At 35.0% G+C, this 22,620-nt stretch overlaps 2 protein-coding genes across 3 annotated transcripts in view; one reads left to right on the forward strand and one right to left on the reverse strand.

The window, feature by feature from the left end:
* Positions 1-2,264: 2,264 nt before the first annotated feature.
* Positions 2,265-12,116, forward strand: GIMD1 (GIMAP family P-loop NTPase domain containing 1). The gene is made up of 2 exons (XM_040476744.1): positions 2,265-2,726; positions 11,856-12,116. The coding sequence occupies exons 1-2, from the start codon at positions 2,307-2,309 to the stop codon at positions 12,114-12,116; spliced, it is 681 nt and encodes a 226-aa protein (XP_040332678.1). The 5' UTR covers positions 2,265-2,306.
* A 5,663-nt stretch (positions 12,117-17,779) lies between these two features.
* The window catches only part of AIMP1 (aminoacyl tRNA synthetase complex interacting multifunctional protein 1), a 45,648-nt gene continuing 40,807 nt past the window's right edge, over positions 17,780-22,620 (reverse strand). For both annotated transcript variants that reach the window (XM_040476847.1, XM_040476856.1), the window contains exon 7: positions 17,780-22,388. In XM_040476847.1, the coding sequence (XP_040332781.1) occupies positions 22,222-22,388 (167 nt within the window). In that variant the 3' untranslated portion in view covers positions 17,780-22,221. The remainder of the gene's footprint in view (positions 22,389-22,620) is intronic.

The following is a 22,620-nucleotide window of genomic DNA, read 5'->3' on the forward strand; positions in this document are numbered from 1 at the left end:
GGTTCAAATCACTTCTTAGGAAACAGGCTACTACTGCCACCTGGGGGAGGTTCTTTCTACTTCATTCAAGAAGGCCAAATGTGCTTGTCAGATGAATGAAAACAGTTCATGTTTTCCTTGTTATATCCACACAGGAAGACTTTTTAACTTTCTGCCCATGAAGTCATAAGGCATTCCAGATGTCTCCAAGATTCCTTCACACAGAAATACACACTTCACAGACTTTTTGAGAGGTACAGAAGATGAACCAGAATATAACCATACTAAGGTTTCTACATATTACATACTAAGAAGATATTTGGAAAAGTATAGGTTATATACTAAAAAGAGAAAAAAAATAAAGTTTTCAATAACAAAATGAAACCCAAATTTTAAGCATAATGTATCTGGCCTCAACTTACAGTCAGTTGTACTCCTTTTCTGAAATATGCTATCATTAATTGATATGGAAACTACACGTGCACATATAATCACACTAGTGATTTCATCAGTTAGGATGAGATAATAAATTTCAATTCCATGGAAATAGCCAAGGGTTTTCTTAAAGAATTTTTGAATTTATGAACTAAGTACTATTATAAACTCAGTATCTATTTATTGCATGAATATTACATATCTACCTGTTGAAAGTTTTGACCAAGTACTGATATGGTGCTCATCATTTACAATGGAAATAATTGTGACCATTGCTTTTGAATGTCTACCTTGGGCTTAATAGTTGTCAATCTTGCTTTCTTTATACTATGGATAAGTGGTTACCTATCAGCAATGCCCTAAAACAAAGACTTTAATCTTGGAAATAAAGTTTCAGGAAGTATCTGTTGAAATGACTAGTCTGTCAGATGAAAAAAAAAAAAAAAAAGTCAGTGCTAATTAGAGGAAGATAACTAACCATTTATAGAGAGGATTCTGGTAATAGATTAACGAAATAAAATACATACAGTATCAGTCCCAGAGTGGTACAGTAACACCGTCAGAAGGTTAAAGTTCAACCCGAGAACAACTATACCAGCTCCAGGGAAGTCTATGGAAAAAGTATTTTTAAGATTGGAAAAGGTACGTGACATACAGAATATGTATTGGGATTCCATAATCATTATTACTTTTTAAATCATGCATTTGATTAAGGAGTAAAAAGAAATCTGAGTGACTACGGTTTAGCTGATAGGGCTGAATGAGCTGGGTGAGCTGGAATCACCTTGAGGGACTCCAAAAATGAGTATATTTTGTGTGGGGGTGTGAGGTTCCTTCAAAATGTTCATATTAGAGTCTAGGGAGGGTGGAGTGAGGGGCATTGGAGGACAAGAAAGGCCAGAAGGACATAAAACTGAATATTAGAAATACAAGTTATAAGCAAAAGTAATAAATATGCAATATTAAGTGTCCTTATTTCTGAATCAGCAATTGAGTATACTTGGCAATCGGCCTGTAGCTCTGCTTTACTGATCTAATGAAAATTATCAGTGACCTTAAAATGCTTATTTCTGCACAGATTACCTCCATGTTAGGGGCGTTGTAAATGGAATAGATTCTCTCAAGATTCTCCCTCCTAACTGAGCTACACAATGTGTTGGGCTTTACTTCCTTTATTCAAAAGCCAGTAAATTACTATGGTGGACCATGGAAATGATTTACTAATTATTTCATAACAGAAATTACAAGCAGTTCTCATTTTCATCAGAATGCTGCCTGGTTGTAAAAAAAAATAGTAAACAAAAACAGAAATATTTAACATTATTCATGTTTCATAGGGGACAAACACTCAGGAAGTCAGGAAAGATAATTTTTTGCAGATGCCACTTGTGTATTCATGGGGTGGGGAGGTGGAGAAGTATGGGATGTTATTTAAAAGGCAGGAAGGATCTGTTTCTTCCACTCTTCTGTTCCTACTTGTCCTCCAACAGTGATTAATTTTTCAATACTGCTGCTAGCCTTGTTAATGAAGTCAGAAACATCAGCACCCATTGCTAAATGGACTCACCTACCACATTGATGAGTTAACATATTCCTCCTAAACATGGTTTACATTATCTTCATGCATTTTGTTTCCCCCCCGCTCATTTTCCTACAATTATTGCTTCCTCCTCTCTTCTTTATCTATATTAAACTTTTCTCTCCTTTCCCACTGCAAACTACCAATATTCTTTCAATCTTCCTCTATCACTGTGTTGTCTACACTAACGTGGAGAACTCCTCCGTGTTTTAGCCACCATGAATGAGGGGTAAGTAAACCAAAGGTAATACCTGCAATACCCCTGGCCAAGTAAGATGCCTTACACTGGGTGAGTACAGAAGTCTAACTGCTTATGCTGACCCTTTGTTTACCCACAGACATGACAGACTCTAACAAGATGATCATCAACTTGGCCCTCTTTGGCATGACTCAGAGTGGAAAAAGTTCTGCTGGGAACATTCTTTTGGGAAGCACTGACTTCCACAGCAGCTTTTCTCCATGTTCTGTGACCAAAGATTGCTGTCTGGGCCGCAGTTGTCACCTCTGTGGCTTCATGCGTCGAGGGGGGCAAGAGATAACCCTGCAGATCCAGGTGTTGGACACTCCAGGTTATCCACACAGCAGACTGACCAAGAAGCATGTGAAACAGGAGGTCAAGGAGGCCCTGGCACATCACTTTGGGCAAGAGGGTCTCCATCTTGCACTGCTGGTCCAGAGAGCAGACATGCCTCTTTGTGGACAGGAAGTATCTGACTTAGTCCAGATGATTCAGGTAATACAAAATAGGCAATTACACTAATGCCATTATTCCTATTTGAAGGACAATTATCCTAACAGGAAAGCACTATGACAATTTGATTAAAAGAGTAGTTTAAAGCAAGTTTAAAACAAGTGCTAGTCACATAGAAATGGTAAAAATTACTTGATCTTTCCCACCAAGAACCATTTTTACAATTTCCTTTAGAGGAATTTGGTTGGTAATTTTGCAGCTGGGCCATAGGACTCTACCCACCCCCCTAAAAAATAAGATGCTAACTTCAGAGGTTAACTAACCTCTGAATAAGTTTGTAAATGTGGTCTCCACTCGATCTGCATCAGAATCAACTGGGCTGTCATTAAAAATGCATATTCATCCAAGCCCCACTGAAAGAGAATCACAAGAGTAGAGCCTGGGTATATGCATTTGCATAAATTTTCCATATATTTCTTAAAAACAGCCAAGCTTAAGAACTACTAAAACTAAAATACTGACTTGCATCCATTTAATATCAAGGGGACAATCTCTTTTTTTTTTTTTTTTCTTTTTTTGAGAGACAGAGAGAGAGAGAGAGGGAGCGGGGAGGGGCAGAGTGAGAGAGGGAGAGAGAATCTTAAGCAGGTTGGGGAGGGGAGCAGTCTGATGCAGGGCTGGATCTCATGACCATAGGATCGTGACCTGAGTCAAAACCAAGAGTTGGACACTTAACACACTGAGGTACGCCCCCCCCCTTTTTAAGGGGACAGTATCTTACAGTTCACAAACAAATAGGTGTTCATTCACTGATTCAATCATTGCGAACTGTATTAGGTACCTGCACAGAGCTTAATGATTAGTGAACAGTACATGAGCCCTGCCCTCAAAAAACTTACAGTCTAGAAGAGATGAATAAACAAATATAAGACAGCACCAAAGTAGTGTAATGTATGGACAAGGGGAAAGGAGGTTTCACTCTGACTTATATCATGGCAAACATGCACAGAAGATCTATGCTTTATTTTTTAGGAAAGAAATAAAGAATTTCAGATGCTTTGTGTGCCTCATCATCTGTAGGGCCACTAACTGATCTATGATAGCCAAGAGAAGACCACAGGGACCTCAGTGTGAACATAAATAACATATGCCACCTTTGCCTAGTGGTCCATTCACGTTTGTTTATTCATTTATTATAAGTCACTATCTTGGAAGCTTGTTCAGCTAGTCTAGGAGAGGAGCTGAAGATAGGGAGAGGTTCTGGGTATGGCTATAACTAGGAAATGGAGGGAGTAATACTTGCATACAGTATAGACATATATGAACCAGGCCCATGTAAAACCAACAATTCCTGGAAACTGCTCCTTGAGCTGCTCCATTCCATTCAGTGTCTTGATTCTCTAGTCTGGGGCCAACCAAATTTAGCTGCTGGACTTGACTAGCATTACTCAGTAGACTTGCTTAGTCATTGAGATAAGAGAACTCATCATTACTAGAAGCTCTACAGGTAAATTACATGGTGAATAGAGAGCAGACATTTCTCTGATCATGATGTAGGGTTACACTTAAAAAGACAGTATACTTAGCTTCAAAGGAATATTTTCTTCCCTTTAACTACTAAAAGCGTAAGACTGTTCTAAATGACACATTTTTTTTCAGTAACTGCATGTTTCTAAAAATGAAAAAAAAAACATATCACAAAAAACTAGCGGAAAAAAATAGGGTGACAAGAGCATAAAAACATAATCCTCATCATCCAACTCCTGAAAAATCAAGGACATGCTGTACAAAAGTAGAGAAGATGATTGCAATTAAGAAACAATGTGTAATCTAAGAAAACCCACAAACCTCCCCTAAACTATGAAAGCCTGCATGTCAAACAATATTTCTGGTAGAAACCAGATGGGGGAGAAACCTGTTGCTATTCCATCAGTGTAATTTTTTTAAGTGTATATATTTATTTTGAAAGAGAGAGAGAGAGAGAGAGCGCGAGAGCAGGGGAGGGGCAAAGGGAGAGTGAGAGCAAGAGAATATCAAGCAGACTCCATACTATCAGCACAGAGTCCGATGTGGGGCTCAAACCCACCAACCACGAGATCATCACCTGAACCAAAATTGAAAGTCAGACGCTCAATTGATTGGGCCACCTAGGCACCCCACCATCAGTGTAATTTTTAAACAAGTTTTAAAATTCATTTAAAGCTGCCATTAAATAAACATTTGGCTTAAAGTATAGGTGGATATAATTCAGTAAATTCAGTAAGTGCACGAATATTTCTCAAAAACTAACCTCTCTCCTTATGCCTCCAAATTTTTCTCTATGCTGGTACTATGCTTGGCCAAAAGGGGCATTTTAAAAGGCATACATTTTAAAAACAGATTTTGTTTTCCAGTTTTAGGATATAGAACACTACTGTAATCCCCTATTTTTTATATAAGAGAAGTTGATTCATACATGTCTCTCTCATCTTTGAAAAAGGTATCTGGCATACAGCCACGTTCTCCTACCACTGCCTTCCTTAAGCCAGTGTCCAGGTCATGACTTAAAGGCAGGGAGGAGATAGGCTAGAGTAAAACTCAGATTCAGAATTTTTTTTTCTAAAATAAATATCTTTTCCCTCCCAGGAAAACTCAGCAGCCAAGATTTTAGTAATCTTCAGAGGGGCCCATGACCCCTGGGAGGCACTGCAGTCCTATTCTGGGCTTCCATCATAATTTTTGGTTGAAGATCGCCTATGCACAAGCTGGCTGTTTATGACCTTCTTCCTGAAGGTGCTTAAGTAACTGGTGGCAGCCATCTGGATATGCTCACAGATTGGGAGCAGCTGCAGAATGTCTGAATATTCAACAGGACCAACAGCTGTTAGGAAGGAGCAAGGAGTTGTTAAGGTCCTCTGGTTCCAGACACACCCTGGACTGCTTTTTCTTCCTGGTTTATGCAAAATGGGGAATGGAATATCTGCCTTCTCCCCTTTCCTCTCCTCCTTTCTGGGGGCGCTGCTCCCTGTCATGGAAGGAGTCAACAACGCCAATGCCAGAAAAGTAACCTCTTCTTTCCTGTACCTCCCTATTCCCTCTTTAAATGTCTCTTTTAATTTGTGCTCTTAATATTTTTTAGAGGGGTTATAGGCTGCCAGCTATGACAAATGAAACAATTCCCCAAATGATCCCTTTTTATTTATGTTAGGCCTTCGTAATTTATAGCAAAATGGTGGAGATGTCAGTGAGTCATCTCTCCGAAACTGGGAAATAAAGGGAATGATTCATCTAAATATTATCTGACTATCACTTGAATGTTATTTAAAAATCCACAAGTAATGAATCAGAGAATACAGAATAAAGTTACCTTAAGAAAAGTTCTAGCAAGCAGCCAAACTGCACAAGGAATTGAATCCAGGAATTGACTAAAATCCAAATTCTTTCCACCATCAGGGCATCATGTGTTATTACTAATATACAATCAGGTTTCAAGCATGTATTTTTGATTTAGACTGAACTCAAATGTTGATGTTATAGGTGTGTGTGTATACAAAAGGCTCAGAAAGGCCAGTGCAAGGCCTGAAAATACTTAACAAACATAATGGGCTTAGTTGTTTAATACCATTTAGTTGAAAAATAAGCCTTGTTACAATTGTAGATATATGACTAAAAATGTTACTAAGAGTTTCTTGGCTTGATTTCCTCACTTATAAAATGGGGATAATTTTACCTATGTTAAAAATTTTTTGGGTTATATTTAATGAATATAATGTGCTTGGCATTGTGCCTGACTTACAGTAGGTTCGCAGAAAATTACTACCATTGTTATCATTTTTATTATTGTCACTACACAAATTATAATGAGTCCTTATTCAAATGAATTACTAGATTATGAGCAACCTATTAATAGAGGTTAAGAGAACAGGTTCTATAGTAAGATATACTTGTGTTCAAGTTTCAGCTTACTTGTTTTGTGACCTTGGGCAAGTAATTTCTCTAGATTTCAATCTCTTAATTGGTAAAGTGGGAAAACAGCAGTGTCTCCTTTACTGGGTTATTTTCAGGACTAATTTCATATTATAACAGTAAATTAACTCAGACACTAGCACAAGGCAAGTGCACACCAAATGTCAGCTATGGTCATAATTTTGTTAGTATCTGTCTTATGCTAAAATTAGGACATGTTATTTGTAGCCTTCTTTGGGACTTTCTTGAGAGATTTCAGAAGAAAATCAGAGTGAAATCAAGCATACACAGCCCTGATGTATAAGAATTTCCTTATTAATTTAGAAAAAAAATCTGGGAAGAAAATTCACTGGCTTACTAAGGTTAAAGTGAGAAGCTCTAATTTAGTGGGAAAGACATGGGCCTGGCAGTGAGGAGACCTCTGTCACAGGCCCAGGCCTTCCAACAATCAGCTGTGCAGCTTTGGCAAAGTCATTTAACATCAAAAGTCCACAATATCCTCATCTGTAAAATAAGGCAATTTGGACACATGATCTCTAAGGCTGAATATTCTCTGCATCTAACAACGTCTTATCATTCAGTTCTCTGAGAAGGTAATGTGGTGCTTTAAGTGGGATGAGAGTAAGGGAATAGTATGAAATATAAAGAATGGCCCTTATTGTCCTCCTGTTCCATGATAATTTTTCTCTCAGTTGATGTAATAGTTGGCTTTTTAAAATTTCCCCCCGAAAAAGTCCAGATGCTATGATTTCATCAACCACAAACAAATGGGGCAGGGCTGGTGAGGTCCTGGGAAAATGAACATAATTCCTGGAAAACAAAGTTTATATCCTAACTAGTTGTCCCAAAAGGACTAGATGGACTCATACCCATTAGCACTCTGAAACCAAACAATTCATGATTGATTGTAACATTTCCATCTAGCTTAGTACTATGTTTAAATTATTAACACCAGATAACTTACATTAATTTATCTTGCTCTTGGATTTTTATGTGAGGTATCAATCAACTGTGATTATTCTTTCTCTGGGTCCACAGAGAACACGTTTGGCCACTAACACGATGACTATACACCAAGCGACACTACTTTCAAATAGTCAACTATTTTGCAGCCAAAAATGAATCTAAAGATTATAAGCTAAATCAACCATTCCCTTCTATTGTTGGCAGTAACTCAAAAGTGCAATTTCTCTCACAGTTTAGGACATGAGCATCCTTTCATAAATAATTATCAACATGTAAAAACTTCTGAGTGGTTGAACACATGGACTTTTAAGTGGTGTCGCACTTATAGATCCATTTTCCTTAGGTGGTTTAACTCATTTTTCCTGAATGTTATTATAGTTTAAAGTATAGGAAATGTCTGGTGGAGACAAAAACAGAATGTGTTAACGTTACAACCCAGAAAATCAGGAACTAAAGACATACCGTAAAAGTTATACCATTTAATGCAGTAAGTACTAACCAGCAAGAGAAGAATTCTATATTATATAACTCAGGAAGGGACCACTTGAGCCAAACAGTTTATTTAGCATGAATTTTTATTATAGTGATGTTTTAAAAATATTTAATGATAAATGTGGTTCATGCATCAACCAACACCCAGAGGGTAGGCCTGGGGGTAGCACTCAAGAGGTTAAGGTGTCTATTTATTAACTTGAATTAAACATTTCAATATCATAACAATCAATATAAACACATCAATCATGTACTTGGTGAATATCAGAACTGGCTCTAAATTTGAGAAACTTTCAGAGATAAGAACATTCAAGGATTAATAATTACACTTTATAGAAATAAAGGCCCAGTACTATACAATTCCCAATAATGCTCAATCAGTCTCTTTACTTGGTGTGTCTTCACAGTCTGATAACTCTCTTCTTGATGCCTACACTCAAAGCATCATCACATGCTAGAAACTCATGCTGACCCCTTCCTCTACACTCACTTTCCACCTCCACCCCAAATTGGGCTAAATGTCTGCCTCTAAAGCACCAATATATTTTCTATCACAATACCTAAAATTAAATCAAATTGAAAGTATTTTCTTTCCTGCCTGCCCCTCTTCCTCAGTTTTAAGTTTAGGTAGTACAAACAATTCTCCACTAGACATAAGCAGAAAGTTTATCTGTCATGGTCCACTCTTTGTCCCTGGAACAAAGTAAACCCCCAATAAATATTTGCAGAAGGAATAAATCACCTAGAATTCTTTTTAAAGTTCAAATTCCCAGGATCCATCCCTAAAGATACTGATGCATTTTTAGCAAGCATCCCAAGTGGTTCTGATGTAAATAACCCAAGAATCTTTTTATTCCCAGAATCTAAATCTATTTAGCACTTCATTAATTTTTTAGCCATTTGTATTAATTTGCTAGGGCTGTTGTAACAAGGCTGCACTACCTGGGTGGCTTTTAAGTAACAGAAATTTATTGTCTTTCAATAAATTTGGAGGCTAGAAGTCTGAAATGAATGTTAGCAGGGTTAGTTCCTTCTGAAGGCTGTAAGTAAAGAATCTATCCAAGAGTTCTGTCCTTGGCTTATGGATGACTGTCTTTATGTTTACATGGCATTTTCCCTTTATTCTTATCTTTGTCCAAATTGCTGTTTTATAAGGACACCAATCACATTGGATTAGAGGCCCACTCACAATGACCCTATTGTCAAATAAAGTCACATTCTGAGGTATTAGGATTTCAACATATGAATTTGGAGGGGGGTGGGTACACAATTCAACTCACAACACTAGTTTATTCTGCAATGCTTTGATCTTCTCTCACAAGGAACATGTTACAACATACTGAATATGACAAATTTTGCTATGTCACTTTTAGGTAAAATGTGATGTTGAAATTACACATATATTAGATTTACACAAGAATTATCTTTTTTACAAGTTAGGTTAGGTAAGATTTTCCTAATTTGTGTTCTGAAGGCACATAAGAATATGCCAACTAAAGTACTTTTTAAAAAATCCTTTTGTAAAGTTTAGAATCTGTTAAAAATAATTATTCATTGAATGTACTGATCTTAAAATTTCAATTCAGATTTTCTTCAAGCAGGCCATTTTTAGAATTAGATATATATAATTATTCAATGGTATAGACAAATTTTAAACAGATATGAGGAAAATTTTGGACTTACTGAGAAAAGTGTTTCTGAATTTATTTAAAAAAAATTTTTTTTCAACGTTTATTTATTTTTGGGACAGAGAGAGACAGAGCATGAACGGGGGAGGGGCAGAGAGAGAGGGAGACACAGAATCGGAAACAGGCTCCAGGCTCTGAGCCATCAGCCCAGAGCCTGACGCGGGGCTCGAACTCACGGACCGCGAGATCGTGACCTGGCTGAAGTCGGATGCTTAACCGACTGCGCCACCCAGGTGCCCCAAGTGTTTCTGAATTTAAAACACAAAATGCAGACTACATGCAAACCCATGAGAACTACAGAACAAAAGAGAAATTTTATAGGAAAGTACCACTTTATGTCCTAAAGATTAAACTTCAAAACTAAAGACTCAAAAACAAATAAATAAAACCCTAAACCTTCCATTTGAGATGACAGTGAGGTCTACATTCCAAATTAATCCAACCAATATCTAGTGAGAGTTTACAATGTGCCAAAGCTTTGACCTACATAGTAAGGCATAGACTCTGCCTTCCAAAAGCTACTGGTCAAGTTAGAGAGATAAATGTGTAAACAAATAGTCTGATAAATGCCAGACTGTGCCAGGAATTTAGTTGGTAACCGTGGTCTCAAGATGTTTAAATATATTGTCCCACAGTTGCCGTATTTTCTATTATTTACATGTCTTGACTCCTTATTCCCTTCCTCCTCCCTTCCTTCCTTTCCTTCTCCCTTTTCTCTCTTGCTTTCATTTTCAGTTTTTCAGCCTTATAAATACCAATCCTGTATTTGTTACATACATTGAAAATAGTTTCCCAAACCATCTTTCAATTTTCTCAAGAATTTTTAAACCAGTTTGTCCTGATATCCTTCTATGGATTTGTATTCAACCTCTCTATACATCAGTTTCTCCATATTTAATGGAAATAATACTAGTATCTTCCACAAAGCATTATGTTGAATTTCAAAATAAATAAAGCATGTAAAGTACCTAGCATAATATCTAGCACTAAATAGTAGTTGTTCTTCCTTCCTTCTTCTGATTACTAGAGGTCCTGGATATTTCTTGTTATGTTCATTCCTAACTATTTTATATCTTTCCAAAAACTCAAAAATAAATAAAACCCTAATAAACTTTCTATTTGAGATGATGGTGAGGATCTAAATTCCAAACTGCTATTATAAACTGGTAGCAGATTTGAAAATATTTTGATAATGAGAATATTTGGAATGAATGGAATGTCATTTTACTTTCACAATGCCATGATTTCATATAACTTTGTAAATATTTTAAAAAGTTAAATGGTTATTCCTAGACATCTTCCATATTGTATGAACAATTTGCCACATGCTGGCATTTCTGCTTTACATCAGCTTATTTTCACCAATCAAACAAGAATTTATTATATAACCAACTTCCATATATCACTAAACAAAGGAACACCAGTCTTCAATGTTTTTCAACCACAGTAGAGGAAGTCATCTGATAAATTGGACTTGATTCTAAGCATGTGAAGTGAAGAGGATGCGAGTGAATCACAATAATATTTTGTAGCTGTTTCAAATCACTAAATGTAATTTGATCTTAACTTTTCCATTGTATGACATCTGACTAATCAATAGATTGTAACCAGATTTTATAATTACAAATCCTTAGAAGACACTTTTGGTTATCATGATAACACAACATTTCTACAAAAAGAATACGACAATTCCCTTGGCCCAAGTCCTCTGACTTAAAGGAATTCAGTGGTTGTAACAGCTCTAGGTTGGCAGGCAAGTAGAAATTATTGCTGAATGTTATAAATGTAATTGTATCATATGCAGCATTAATAACATGCAGTTCTGAAATTGTGTATACATAAATTGTAAGAGCAAAATGAAATGGAGAATTAAAGCCTTTTTTTTTTTTAACAAAATCCACCCATCTCTCTCCATTCACTTACATTATTTGACCCCATCTTCACTTTCCATTGCATATATCAATTTTTAGTAACATAATGACATCCAGATCTGTTGCCTATGTTGGACCATAATTCCTTTGCTGGTGTTTGAGGAATATAGGCCAAGGCAAATAGCCATTTAACTTTCTCTCTCTTTCAGGAACTTCTAGGACATGCTTGGAAGAATTACACTGCCATTCTTTTCACCCATGCAGAAAAAATAGAAGAGGCTGGGTTCAGTGAAGATAAATACTTGCATGGGGCCTCCGATACACTGCTAACTCTGCTAAATTCTGTACAGCGCAGATATATTTTCCAGTATAAAAAAGGAAACTCACTTAATGAACAAAGAATAAAAATCTTAGAAAGAATCATGGAATTTATAAAAGAAAATTGTTACCAAGTTCTTACCTTTAAATAAAATTTAGATAAAGGGAAAAGAGCTTTGGGCTTTAGAGTCAGAAACCTTGTTTCAAAAGTGCCTTTGTCAGAATGGTTGAGGACTGTCAGAATTCCCATAGCCTGCTACTGAGAGTGTGCATTGGTATAACCACTTTGGACAACTGTTTGGCTGTTAAAAAGAAATTAAAGGAAGCAAGACTTCTAATGCAAATCCTATGACACAGCAATTGCCCTATAATTATATATCCAGCAGAAATGTGTAGATTTGTACACTAAAAGACATGTATGTACAAGAATGCTCTTGGTAATACTATTCATAATAGCCAAATAGCTATCAGTAATTATCCAAAAGTCCATTAACAGGAATATAGATAAGCAAATTGAGGTATATTCAATGGAGTATTTATATAATAATGAGAATGAGCAAACTACAACCACATGTAACAATACCAATGAATTGTCCAAACATAAAATTGAATGAAACAGTATATACTATTCTGTTCAAAAACAGTCAAAACTGATGTAATATAAACTACTCTGATGTTAGAAGGAGAGGTCACTCTTGGGGAGGGGACAGTGAGCATGCACTGGGCAGCTTCTGAGAGTCTGGTAATATTTAGCTTTTTGATCTGGAGGTTAGTTTGAGTGCTCACTTTGTAAAAATTCAATAAACACTTTTGATTCATAAACTGTTTAGTATATATATTTGAATGAAATTTAAGATGAATCAATTATTATCTATATTTTAAAAACTAGTTCCACCAATTACTTGATGCTAGACAACGAAAATTATTTAATCCTGTGAAAGGCCTCATTTGGAATATCTAATGGATAGTTGGATAGTTACTGTAATGATGCTCAAAAAATGTTAACTTTCTTTTCCACTTTTTTATAACCTGTGGTTCGTATTTAGGGTTGGAAATATAGGTAAAAATTCAGAGCCAAGCCCTGCAGCACAAACAAGGGTAACAATATTACTGTATTAACCAAATAAGAATAAAGCCTGGACTTAAAAAGAGGCCTCCTCTACCTTGTAAGGTTGGTCATGTTGGCTTAGTAGAGACAATGGTCTAAAAGGCAGCAGAGAGGACTGAAGGAAAATAATTCTAGTCAATCATAGCCAAGTCTACCACCAAATCAAAATTGGATCATCCTCATGTTTAACATTGGTATATGAGCTTTATAATTTATAAAACTTTCACTAAAATAGTGAAATTAATTTGTAAGTTGTTTTAAGTGTGCAATTCACTGTATTTCCTATTAGAAACAGGATTGTAGCTCATGATTATCCTCCCAGACTAGTCCTCATAAGCCTACTTAATGCTTAATTTTACCTGAACTCTAGCACAAATGGTATTAGAAAGCCTAACACCAAAATTTGTAAAATGCTTCTATGTGAAAGCATAATTCAAATTCCAACTTGAAACAGTATCTCTATTTCTCTGCAGGGCCCAACAATGGGGCTGAGTTTAAGAACTAAATAGGAATTGACACTTCCCCAGGGGTTGCTCCCTTCGTGCAGATAATGAGATTTGAGGCTGCAAAGCTGAAACTGGAGTGTCGAAGGGAGTGGAAAATTCAGGTACTAAGTCCTTCATATCTTTCATTCATGTGACATCAGCTAACTCTTCTAGGATATAAATAATACTAGTTTCAGGAAAGATAGGTTGTGGAGAACATTCAGGGGTTCAAGACCTCTGAGGCCAACCTGATTAATACAGGAAAGGTGCCTCCAGTTTCAAAGAGGAAGACTTCTGTGATGTTTTCCCCTAAATTATGTTTTATATTTGTGTGTGTACACACACACACACACACACACACACACACATATATATATATATAAATATATGTACATTTACATAACTCCCTAATTGTGATACGACATATTTGACTTTCTTTTAGTAGTCTCCTACTCTGCTTTTTTGGTCCGCTTTTACCTCTCTCCTCCTTCCATCTCTCCTCTTCATGCACATCAGCCAATTAGAGAGAGTTCATGTCAACAAGGAGCACCATTCATATTTACCTGCTAGTCCAAGTAATCACACATGGAGTACACACAAACACATGGAGGACTTTTGCCTTTTTAAAAAACATTTCATATCATACTCTCTACAACATCTTTTTTTCACTTAATACAATCTCATAAAAATTCCTCCAACTCTAAAAAGTAGCTTAAATTCATCCCTTTTTACATTTCAGTGTATTTATAACAATTTGTACAACTACTCCTCTATTGACGTGCACCCCAGTTTTTGTCACCAAGAGTCATGCTCTGACAACTATTCGTGTGTGTGTGTGTGTGTGTGTGCGTGCATAAGATTGACGTTTTCCTGTAAGTTATATTTCCAAGAGTGGAGTTTCTGGGTGGAGGTATACATACCTTTTAATTTCAATATATCTTACCCAGTTTCTCTTCATAGTGTCACAAACTTTATTTACACCAACATTTGAGTACCCTTTTCTATATTTTTGTCATCAGTTGGTGTTATCACCTTAAATACCTACTGCTAACACCAGTTTGATAAATGTTAAATTATCTTACCTTAATTTGCATTTCCCAAACTACTATTCAATTAGACTATCTTTATAAGCACGCTGCTCATTTAGATTTGCTCCTCTATGAATTGCCTCTTCACATTATCCTTTTTATCATTTTCCTATTGGATTACTTCTTATAATGATTCTTTGCTTGACCAAAACTTTAGTCAGGCTTAAACGTCTTCTAGGCCCGCCTGTGCATTTGCTTGTAAAATCTAGTCTTAGCAAGAATTCTGATACATTAGTTAAACCAGAACCCTCGACCCTCAGTATCTGATCAGGTTCCTCATCCTCCATCAACTCCAAAGTGACCACTGATTCCCCACCCTGCTCCTTGGGGTGTAAATTCATATCCTTGTCAATTCTCACACTTGGCTGTGCAATATCTGGAGTTGAATCCAATCTCTCTCCCGACTCTAACATCCCACTGCAGTAGTACTTATACCTATCTACACAATCCTGAATAAAGTCTGCCTTATCATCTTTAAAAAGTGTCACTGAATATTTTTTTTAACACTCCCTGCTTGGCAAAATAGAAGAGCTCTCTGTACAGTACGGATATTAGTCTTCCATCTGTCTTTCACATTGCTATTTTTTCCCTTCTATTATTTATCCCATAACTTCATAAGAATTTATGCCAAACTAAATTTGTGAATTTTCTTATACTCATATACTTCTCTGTATTTGATACAAGATGTGGTTTTAGTTTCATTTCTTTCAGATGGGTAATCAATTATACTTTCTCTAGTTTACTAAATAATTCATCCTTTTCCTACTGAAGATAGACAGACTGAGGTAGGTAGATATATATAGAGAAAGATATCTCCTTTATTTGTGGATCTATTCTGGATTCTTATTTCTTTCTGTTATCTATTTTATACCGCCGATACCAGAATGATTTAATTAAAATGGCTCTGTATCATTCCTTGCTATCTAGAACAAGTTTCTCTTATTTGAAAATATTTTGCTAGATATTCTCAGGCATTCATTTATGTATTTTTTAGATTTTTCCTAATTAAAAAAACTTGTGTTATGAAAAATATTTTGTGATATTAAATTCTCCCATGCAAGCATATTGGATGTTTCTCCATCATACTTTATGTTTAATTATTTTATACTACTGTATTTCTTACAGTTTTCTTTTCCTTTACCAAATCAGTTTTGCTGATCCTTGATAATTTCAAAGTTCTACTCTGATATGCATTAAGGATTATTTCCTTATTTCTGAATTCAGAATCAAGCACTATTTGTTTGACAAGGTAACAACTCCTTCCCTAAGAACTTTCTTTCCATAGAGTATTATGCCCTCACCAACTAAGGTAAGACCTGTAGAACACTTTCATTTTCTCCCTATCCTTATCTCCTTCCCATGTCCTACCTAGGAAAGAGGGCTTTGGAATGCTTCTCCTTTCCCCCTATTACCAGATTTTGCTAAGACATTTAATTCAAGATTTTCCTGACAGATTGCCCCTTCTGTTCAAAAGTACTTTCTTACCAACTACATTGACCATTCCTGGTAATTTATCATTTTCTCTTTCAACTTAATATACAAATATTAGAAGGTCCATTGCTCACCACTGTTTCCATCTTCCCTTATCTTTCTTGTCAGTGTGTTTTCCCGAATATACTCTTAATTCTAGTACAGTATCCAAGAGGCATTAAACTCCAGACTTGTTCTTCCATGTACCCTTATGCAGCAGCAATTCTAACTCCTCATAATAATCAGCATAGTGCATGTAGAGAAGTAAGTTGTTAGTTGGTAGTGGGGTAGTTGAATCAAAAGTATGGTGAGACACCACAGTGAACCTCTTGTTGCTGTGCTGTACTCTACTTGAAGTTGGGTTGTTTAGCTTTTTTTTTTTTTTTTTTATGACAGTACATGTGTACCCACTGAATAAACTAATCATAACTGGAGATAATTACAACTTGTGACAAAAGAACCATGTGACCAAAATTAGCTCTACGTAAAAGAAATGATATCCAGAAAGTTCATCTTTGGTGTCCTGCCACCTATCCCATTAGTCCATAATTTGCAATCTTCCCTCATGTCCCTTCAGAGGCCCAAACTATATGCTATTCTCACCTGGAAGACAAAAGTCTCTACCAAACTTTGTATTTGAAAGTTTTGAACATTTTAGAGGACTGGAAGATGGTATACTTGATATTTTTGTGTAGCTGAGTTTAGAGTCTCATTAGCACATACCATCTTGGGACATTGGTGATTCACGCCTAATACTAATTAGCTCTGACCTTTACTAGGTTTATTCTTCTAAATAGATTACCTCAATTAGCAATTTCAGATTTGCTTTTACTTATGTTTATACTCTGCCATATTTTTCATTAAGAATTTGTTTAGATTTTCTGTTCTACTGTGTTTCAGGCATATTACCAATGTGCCTCAGGCACATTCAGGTATATTCTTTATAAAAGGCCAATGTTTTTAAATGACATCGCTATTCCCCAAATCCTCAAACCTTATTTTTAATAATAAATGTATTCATAAGCACCTGAAGTTTTTGTTTTCCATTTATGTGCTGTTTTAAGAGAAAATGTTATCTTTTCATGTGACAACTGAAGTTTTAGAAAAAGGTTATTTTTACCAACATTATTATTCTCTTTTGTTAACCTCTAAAAGTGACTTTTACTTTGTATTTTTCTTAAATCTTTTTCAAAGAGAAATTAAATTGTGGTGTTGATTTTGGATAACTCCTATACTGTTCTTTCCACATTCCCCAGGTGTAAAAAGTTGAATGGGTTTTAAACTAACAAGTATCAGCCAAATATGCAATCTTAGAGCTGAAAAGTTAAGTGGATGTTATGTATTGAGAGCATTTCTCTACTGGGATGTATAATATTCTAATGAGGCAATTTACAAAACAAATGTAAAACCGTTAAGAGCAACCTTGATATGAAGGCTCCTCACAAAAATGCCATTGCAGAAATGAGCAGACATTAATAATTGCTATTTGAACAATTCTTCAGGTATTATGTAGCAATGGGAAAGGCAAGGAAGAGCAGTTAGCTCCTTCATTAAAAACGATTATTCTTTTTTCTTACAATTATTGAGTCCCAGGCTTGTTTCTGCTGCTGTTGCTAAGGACAATAGCCTGCCAGATAGGAAATGATGTTGATGGAGACATAAAATAACACTTACACACATATTTTACTAAAAAATCCAGAGAATTGGGAATAGTGTATGCTAGGCGGGGGGTGGGAGTAAGGAAGGGGAAGGAAAAAAAATAAACAAGGGAATACATAAGGGTGAAAAAATATAATATACAATAATTAATTCACACTCTGAAATTCCAGATGGCTCACTTTCAAACCAGCAATTATTTCATTGTTCTGGGTCCTTTTTCCAAAATTTTTTTGGAGTTATACCCCTATGAATTATCTCTGCCAAGATTTATCCAAAGGAAAAACCAGAACTATAAAAAGTGCAGTAAGCAAGAATGTGTAAGCCACTCTTTTTCATTCCAACAAGTTGGTATCTGAATGTCTGGTTTTGTATAGAGGTATATTAGCCATCAGTTACCTTCCTTCTTGTCATTATCACTGCAAATTTTGGGATTATCATCCAAACGGTACTGCAAATGAGGTGTAACTATAGAGTTGCTCCTGGATTAAATAATTAAATATTACTTATATCTATCTATCTATCTATCTATCTATCTATCTATCTATCTATCTATCAGAACTTAGTGACTTCTCTCATAGGTTGGCTTTTGGGATGGCCAGTCAGGATCAGTGCCCTCAACAGTACACTATTCATAGAATCAAGCCAACTACTACCAGCAGCAGCAGCCTTGTTTTACCAAGAGATTCTTCCTAAGAACTTCTGCAACAAAAAGAAGAAAGTTGGTAAATTATCTTTGTAACCAACCACTCCAAAGCAATGTTTAATGAATGATCTCACTTCTCTCTTTAGAATCTCTTAAATACTCCACTAAAGGAGTCACCCTAATCTCCTTACATGAACTACTACAGTTTAGGGAGTTTATCACTATCTTTTCCTAAAGTTTAAACAGAAGAAAAGTTGTTTCTCATGCAAATACAAGAAACCACAGGGCATTTAAGTGACACATAAGGTAGTATATTGTAATGGAGAAGAGCACAGGATTAGTTAAAAACTGGAAGAAGATCTAGGTTTCAGCTAGGTACACTAAGCACAGGCATTTATTTAACTTTTCTGTTGGTTCTTTAGGGTAAATGAAATGGCTGGTCTACCTCTATAGAGTTAAGAAACAGGTAAGATGTGTGAAACTATTTTGTTAGCTATAAAGCACTAAATATCTTAATAATAATTCTATAATAAAAATCCATAATAGCAGAGAAATATGAATATACTCCCCTCCCCCAACTTTTGTTAGAAAAGGGCATGGTTTATTCCTTAATTGAAATTTTGGAGAGTAAAGGTTTCTCCACAGAACAGTAATTTGCAATATTATTGTTAGTTGAGTTACATTAATTTTCCTCCATAGTTTTTATTTGGTATTTTGGTGATAAAGTTTTAGTTTTTTACATTGTTGCATAATGCTCAGAGTGTCACAGTTTATGTGGCTAAAGTATACCCTTAGTATTGAGCACTTCTGATATTTTTATTTTTTTAAAGGTACAACATATAATTTCCCTGGAAAGCTGAGGTATACTCATATCCTTTTAATGTTCCTGTTACACGCAATAGTGATATGCTTCCCCACTGACCAAGAACTTGAAAAGAGAATTGCTTCTATTTATAATAAACTAAAACACAATAGTGAGAAATATTGTCTTCCTAGTATAAGAAAATTGCAAAACTATTTAAAACTTTATCATTAATATTAAACCAGTCAAAGGGCATCAATGAACATGAATGGTATCTAAATATCTAAACAACAGATTTCAGTGGGAAATTTTCAGTAATGTAGTAATGAACATCTCCAGCAAGGTAACAGATACTATATCTGGTACAAAAAAATAATAGAGTCTGTTAAAAAACAGGACCTCAGTCTGTATGAAATATTCCTTAAGATTCTCTGCTCACTTCATATACACTGAGTAACGTTCTGAACAAGAATTTAACTTCTCAGGAAATCTCAAGAACAGTAGTTTCTGGAAAAGGAATATCTCTACCATAAACTAATATCAACATGATATGTATCTATTATACAATAGGAACTGTCTTAAGTACTCTAGGTACTAAACTCCCACACTCTTTACAACTCTAAGATAAGTACTTTACTGTACCCATCTTAAACAAGGGGAATAGAGTACATATAGGCTAAACAGTTACCCTAGCTTACATATGCATTTAAGTTGTACAGCCAGAAATCAAAACTAGATAATCTGGTGTCAAAACCAATACTAAGCTCTTTGGATATCTTAGCATCTCTGACAGTCATCTACAAATGCAGGCTTTTGGACCTGCAAAGCCAAGGCCAAGACTCTGGGACCTGGTTAAACTCCCTAATGTTGCTTGACACAGTCTTATCCACACCCTCTGTCTTGCTGACATGCTTCTTATTAAACTTCAATGAGTTACTTTGAATATTCTGTAGATAGTCTAAACAGAAATTTACATATTTTTAAAAAGCAATGATAAATCATGTTTGGTGGGCACTTATTCTTGTATCCTAGAGTACCTAATGCTTTTAGTGAAAGGCGGAGAAAAAATTTTCAATTTTATATTAAAATAAACATGCCCTGAAAATGACTAATCTCAAAGCAATAATACACATGGAATTTCTAAATATAAGAAAAATTAGTACTCCCAATATTCACAGTAAGATAGTGGGCCAATCTTGCTTAAGAAAGCATCCTGTGATTGGGTCAACTTCATTGATTTATTATTTTCTGGTTTAAATAGAGGCTGAAAGGCACCAACTGTTTAGGCTGTGACCTAACACTATCTTCTACCATTGAAATCCTTAAAGGGCTGAATACTAGTCAGAAGCCAAAAGGTTTATGTACAGTTCACTACCAATGCCATTTTTGTTGTTGTTGATTCCATAAGAACTCTCTTATCCCAGTGACACAAATAGAATTCTTTTTCCTGTAAAAACAATGACTAATAATGGGGCTACGTTGATGACTTGATTAATGTTTTATGTAATTTTAAAACCTGGGAACAAATATTTCAATTATCTAAGTAGTTGAAACATTCTTTAATTTATATTAGAATATTTAAAGAAATTTAATTGGGAAAAATTAGAAAATACAGAATCACGAAAGATTTTATAACAGTCTTATTTCCAAAAGAATAATTTATCCTGAGTACAAAATAACTTTTGAGTTTCATTTGTATTTACTTGTCAATTGTTGCTATTGTTGCTCTGTTAATATTTGGTTTTTCAGCAAGAAGATAAAACTGGCCTACCAGAACTCCATGGACTTAAATAAATGAAATTTAATTATACCTTTCATAAACTGGCATGCAGGGTTGTTTTAAATTTATTTTGCCTCTCTTTCTGATTAGAGACTATAAGCAGCTAGATATTGTATGTATGATTTTTCTTTCAAACAATATCTATACTCCTACCTCCAGAGATGCATTTCTTTTTGGTAGCCCTCATCAGTCATCATCTCAAGGCTGGTGAACTTGAAAGCTCATAATTCCTAAGTTAATTTTCATTGTTCCTACAATATCTGTAAGATGAGTGAAAATAGGCATTTGACACCTTAATACATATATATGTTAACTTTGGTAACAATTTCTTTTAACATACTGACAGTGTGATGGTACATGAAAAAGCAAAATATATTGATTTTAAATACTCTTCTAAAACGTTAACAATCTATAATTAATCTTGTATTAGGTACCCAAAGAATCTTTACAACCATCTAGACTAAAAAATTTAGACTGCTGCTTTTACATCAATTTATCGCAAAGTGTATTGGCAACACTTTGCAAAATGTTTATTCTTTATAGTTAGTTGAAATTTATTACTAATTATTTTGTCAAATGGAAAGAAAGTCCAGTATACAACTGAAAATTTCACCCTTAAAAAAAGTCACCTTTACAGGTCTGATTACTTTGGTAAGCAACAGCAATAATGTTGAAGTACCACATCTCCTAGTTTTTATGATGTTTGGCTCTCTAGTTGGCCATTTTCAATATTATTACAATATGATTAATTAATAAGACTGACAAAAATTCCAACTTGTCACTTTTGAAGAGGAGAGGACATTTATAATACAGACATACAATATACTAAAAATCCAAAGGCTTAAAATTTCATGTACCATGTGCCTACAAACAGGAAACTAAATGTTCATCTAGTTCAAGTTATCTAAATGTATCAAGAAAAATAATCTGCTAACCAACATCCCTGCTAAAAAATAAACAATCACAAAACATAATTGATTTCTTTCCTACATTATACAGGAGCAAAAATTGCAAGTAAAAATGTAGTGCTTCTTTAACTGACTGAAAATAATATATACCTGATTAAAAGACTAGTCAAGTCTAGAAGAGAAATAACATAAAAAAGCCAGTTATATTTTAGGCACAAGTGACAAATATATTTCTTTTTATTGTTATTAAAGTTTTCTCCAATGTATTTCAGTAAATGAGTATTTTATTTTATTTTATTTTATTTTATTTTATTTTATTTTATTCCACTGTTGGTCATAGTTTGAGCCCTACACACTCCCTTCCCTTTCACCTCAAAGGGAACTCCTTTGTATGTAGCCACACACTCATCATTAGTGCAGAGATCTGGCTGGATCTGCTCCCAAATCTTCTTCTTAGGATTTAGCTCCTTGTCAGGCTCTCCTATTGAGGAGAAGAAAAAAAAAATTACATAGCTAAAATATGAAATAAATTATCCAGAGAGATTTCTAGTGTATTTTAACACTTACTTTTAACATATACTTTATTTTTATGACATGAGAAGTTTATATTTTTGATTTGTAAAATAAAGCATTTGACATTTCCTAACATGCCTTCTCCTTTGGCATGTTTAGTTGTGATTTTTAACAGATATCCCTGCAGTTGAAGATGATAC

This window comes from Herpailurus yagouaroundi, unplaced genomic scaffold (assembly GCF_014898765.1).
Source record: "Herpailurus yagouaroundi ecotype Mexico unplaced genomic scaffold, PumYag 28, whole genome shotgun sequence".
Classification (NCBI taxonomy): Eukaryota; Metazoa; Chordata; class Mammalia; order Carnivora; family Felidae; genus Herpailurus; species Herpailurus yagouaroundi.

Excerpts from the sequence above, each read along its gene's own strand:
- GIMD1 (XM_040476744.1), top strand. The coding sequence starts at position 2,307 with ATGCTGACCCTTTGTTTACCCACAGACATGACAGACTCTAACAAGATG. Across the intron at positions 2,727-11,855 it reads ACTTAGTCCAGATGATTCAG|GAACTTCTAGGACATGCTTG; the intron begins GTAATACAAAAT and ends TCTCTCTTTCAG.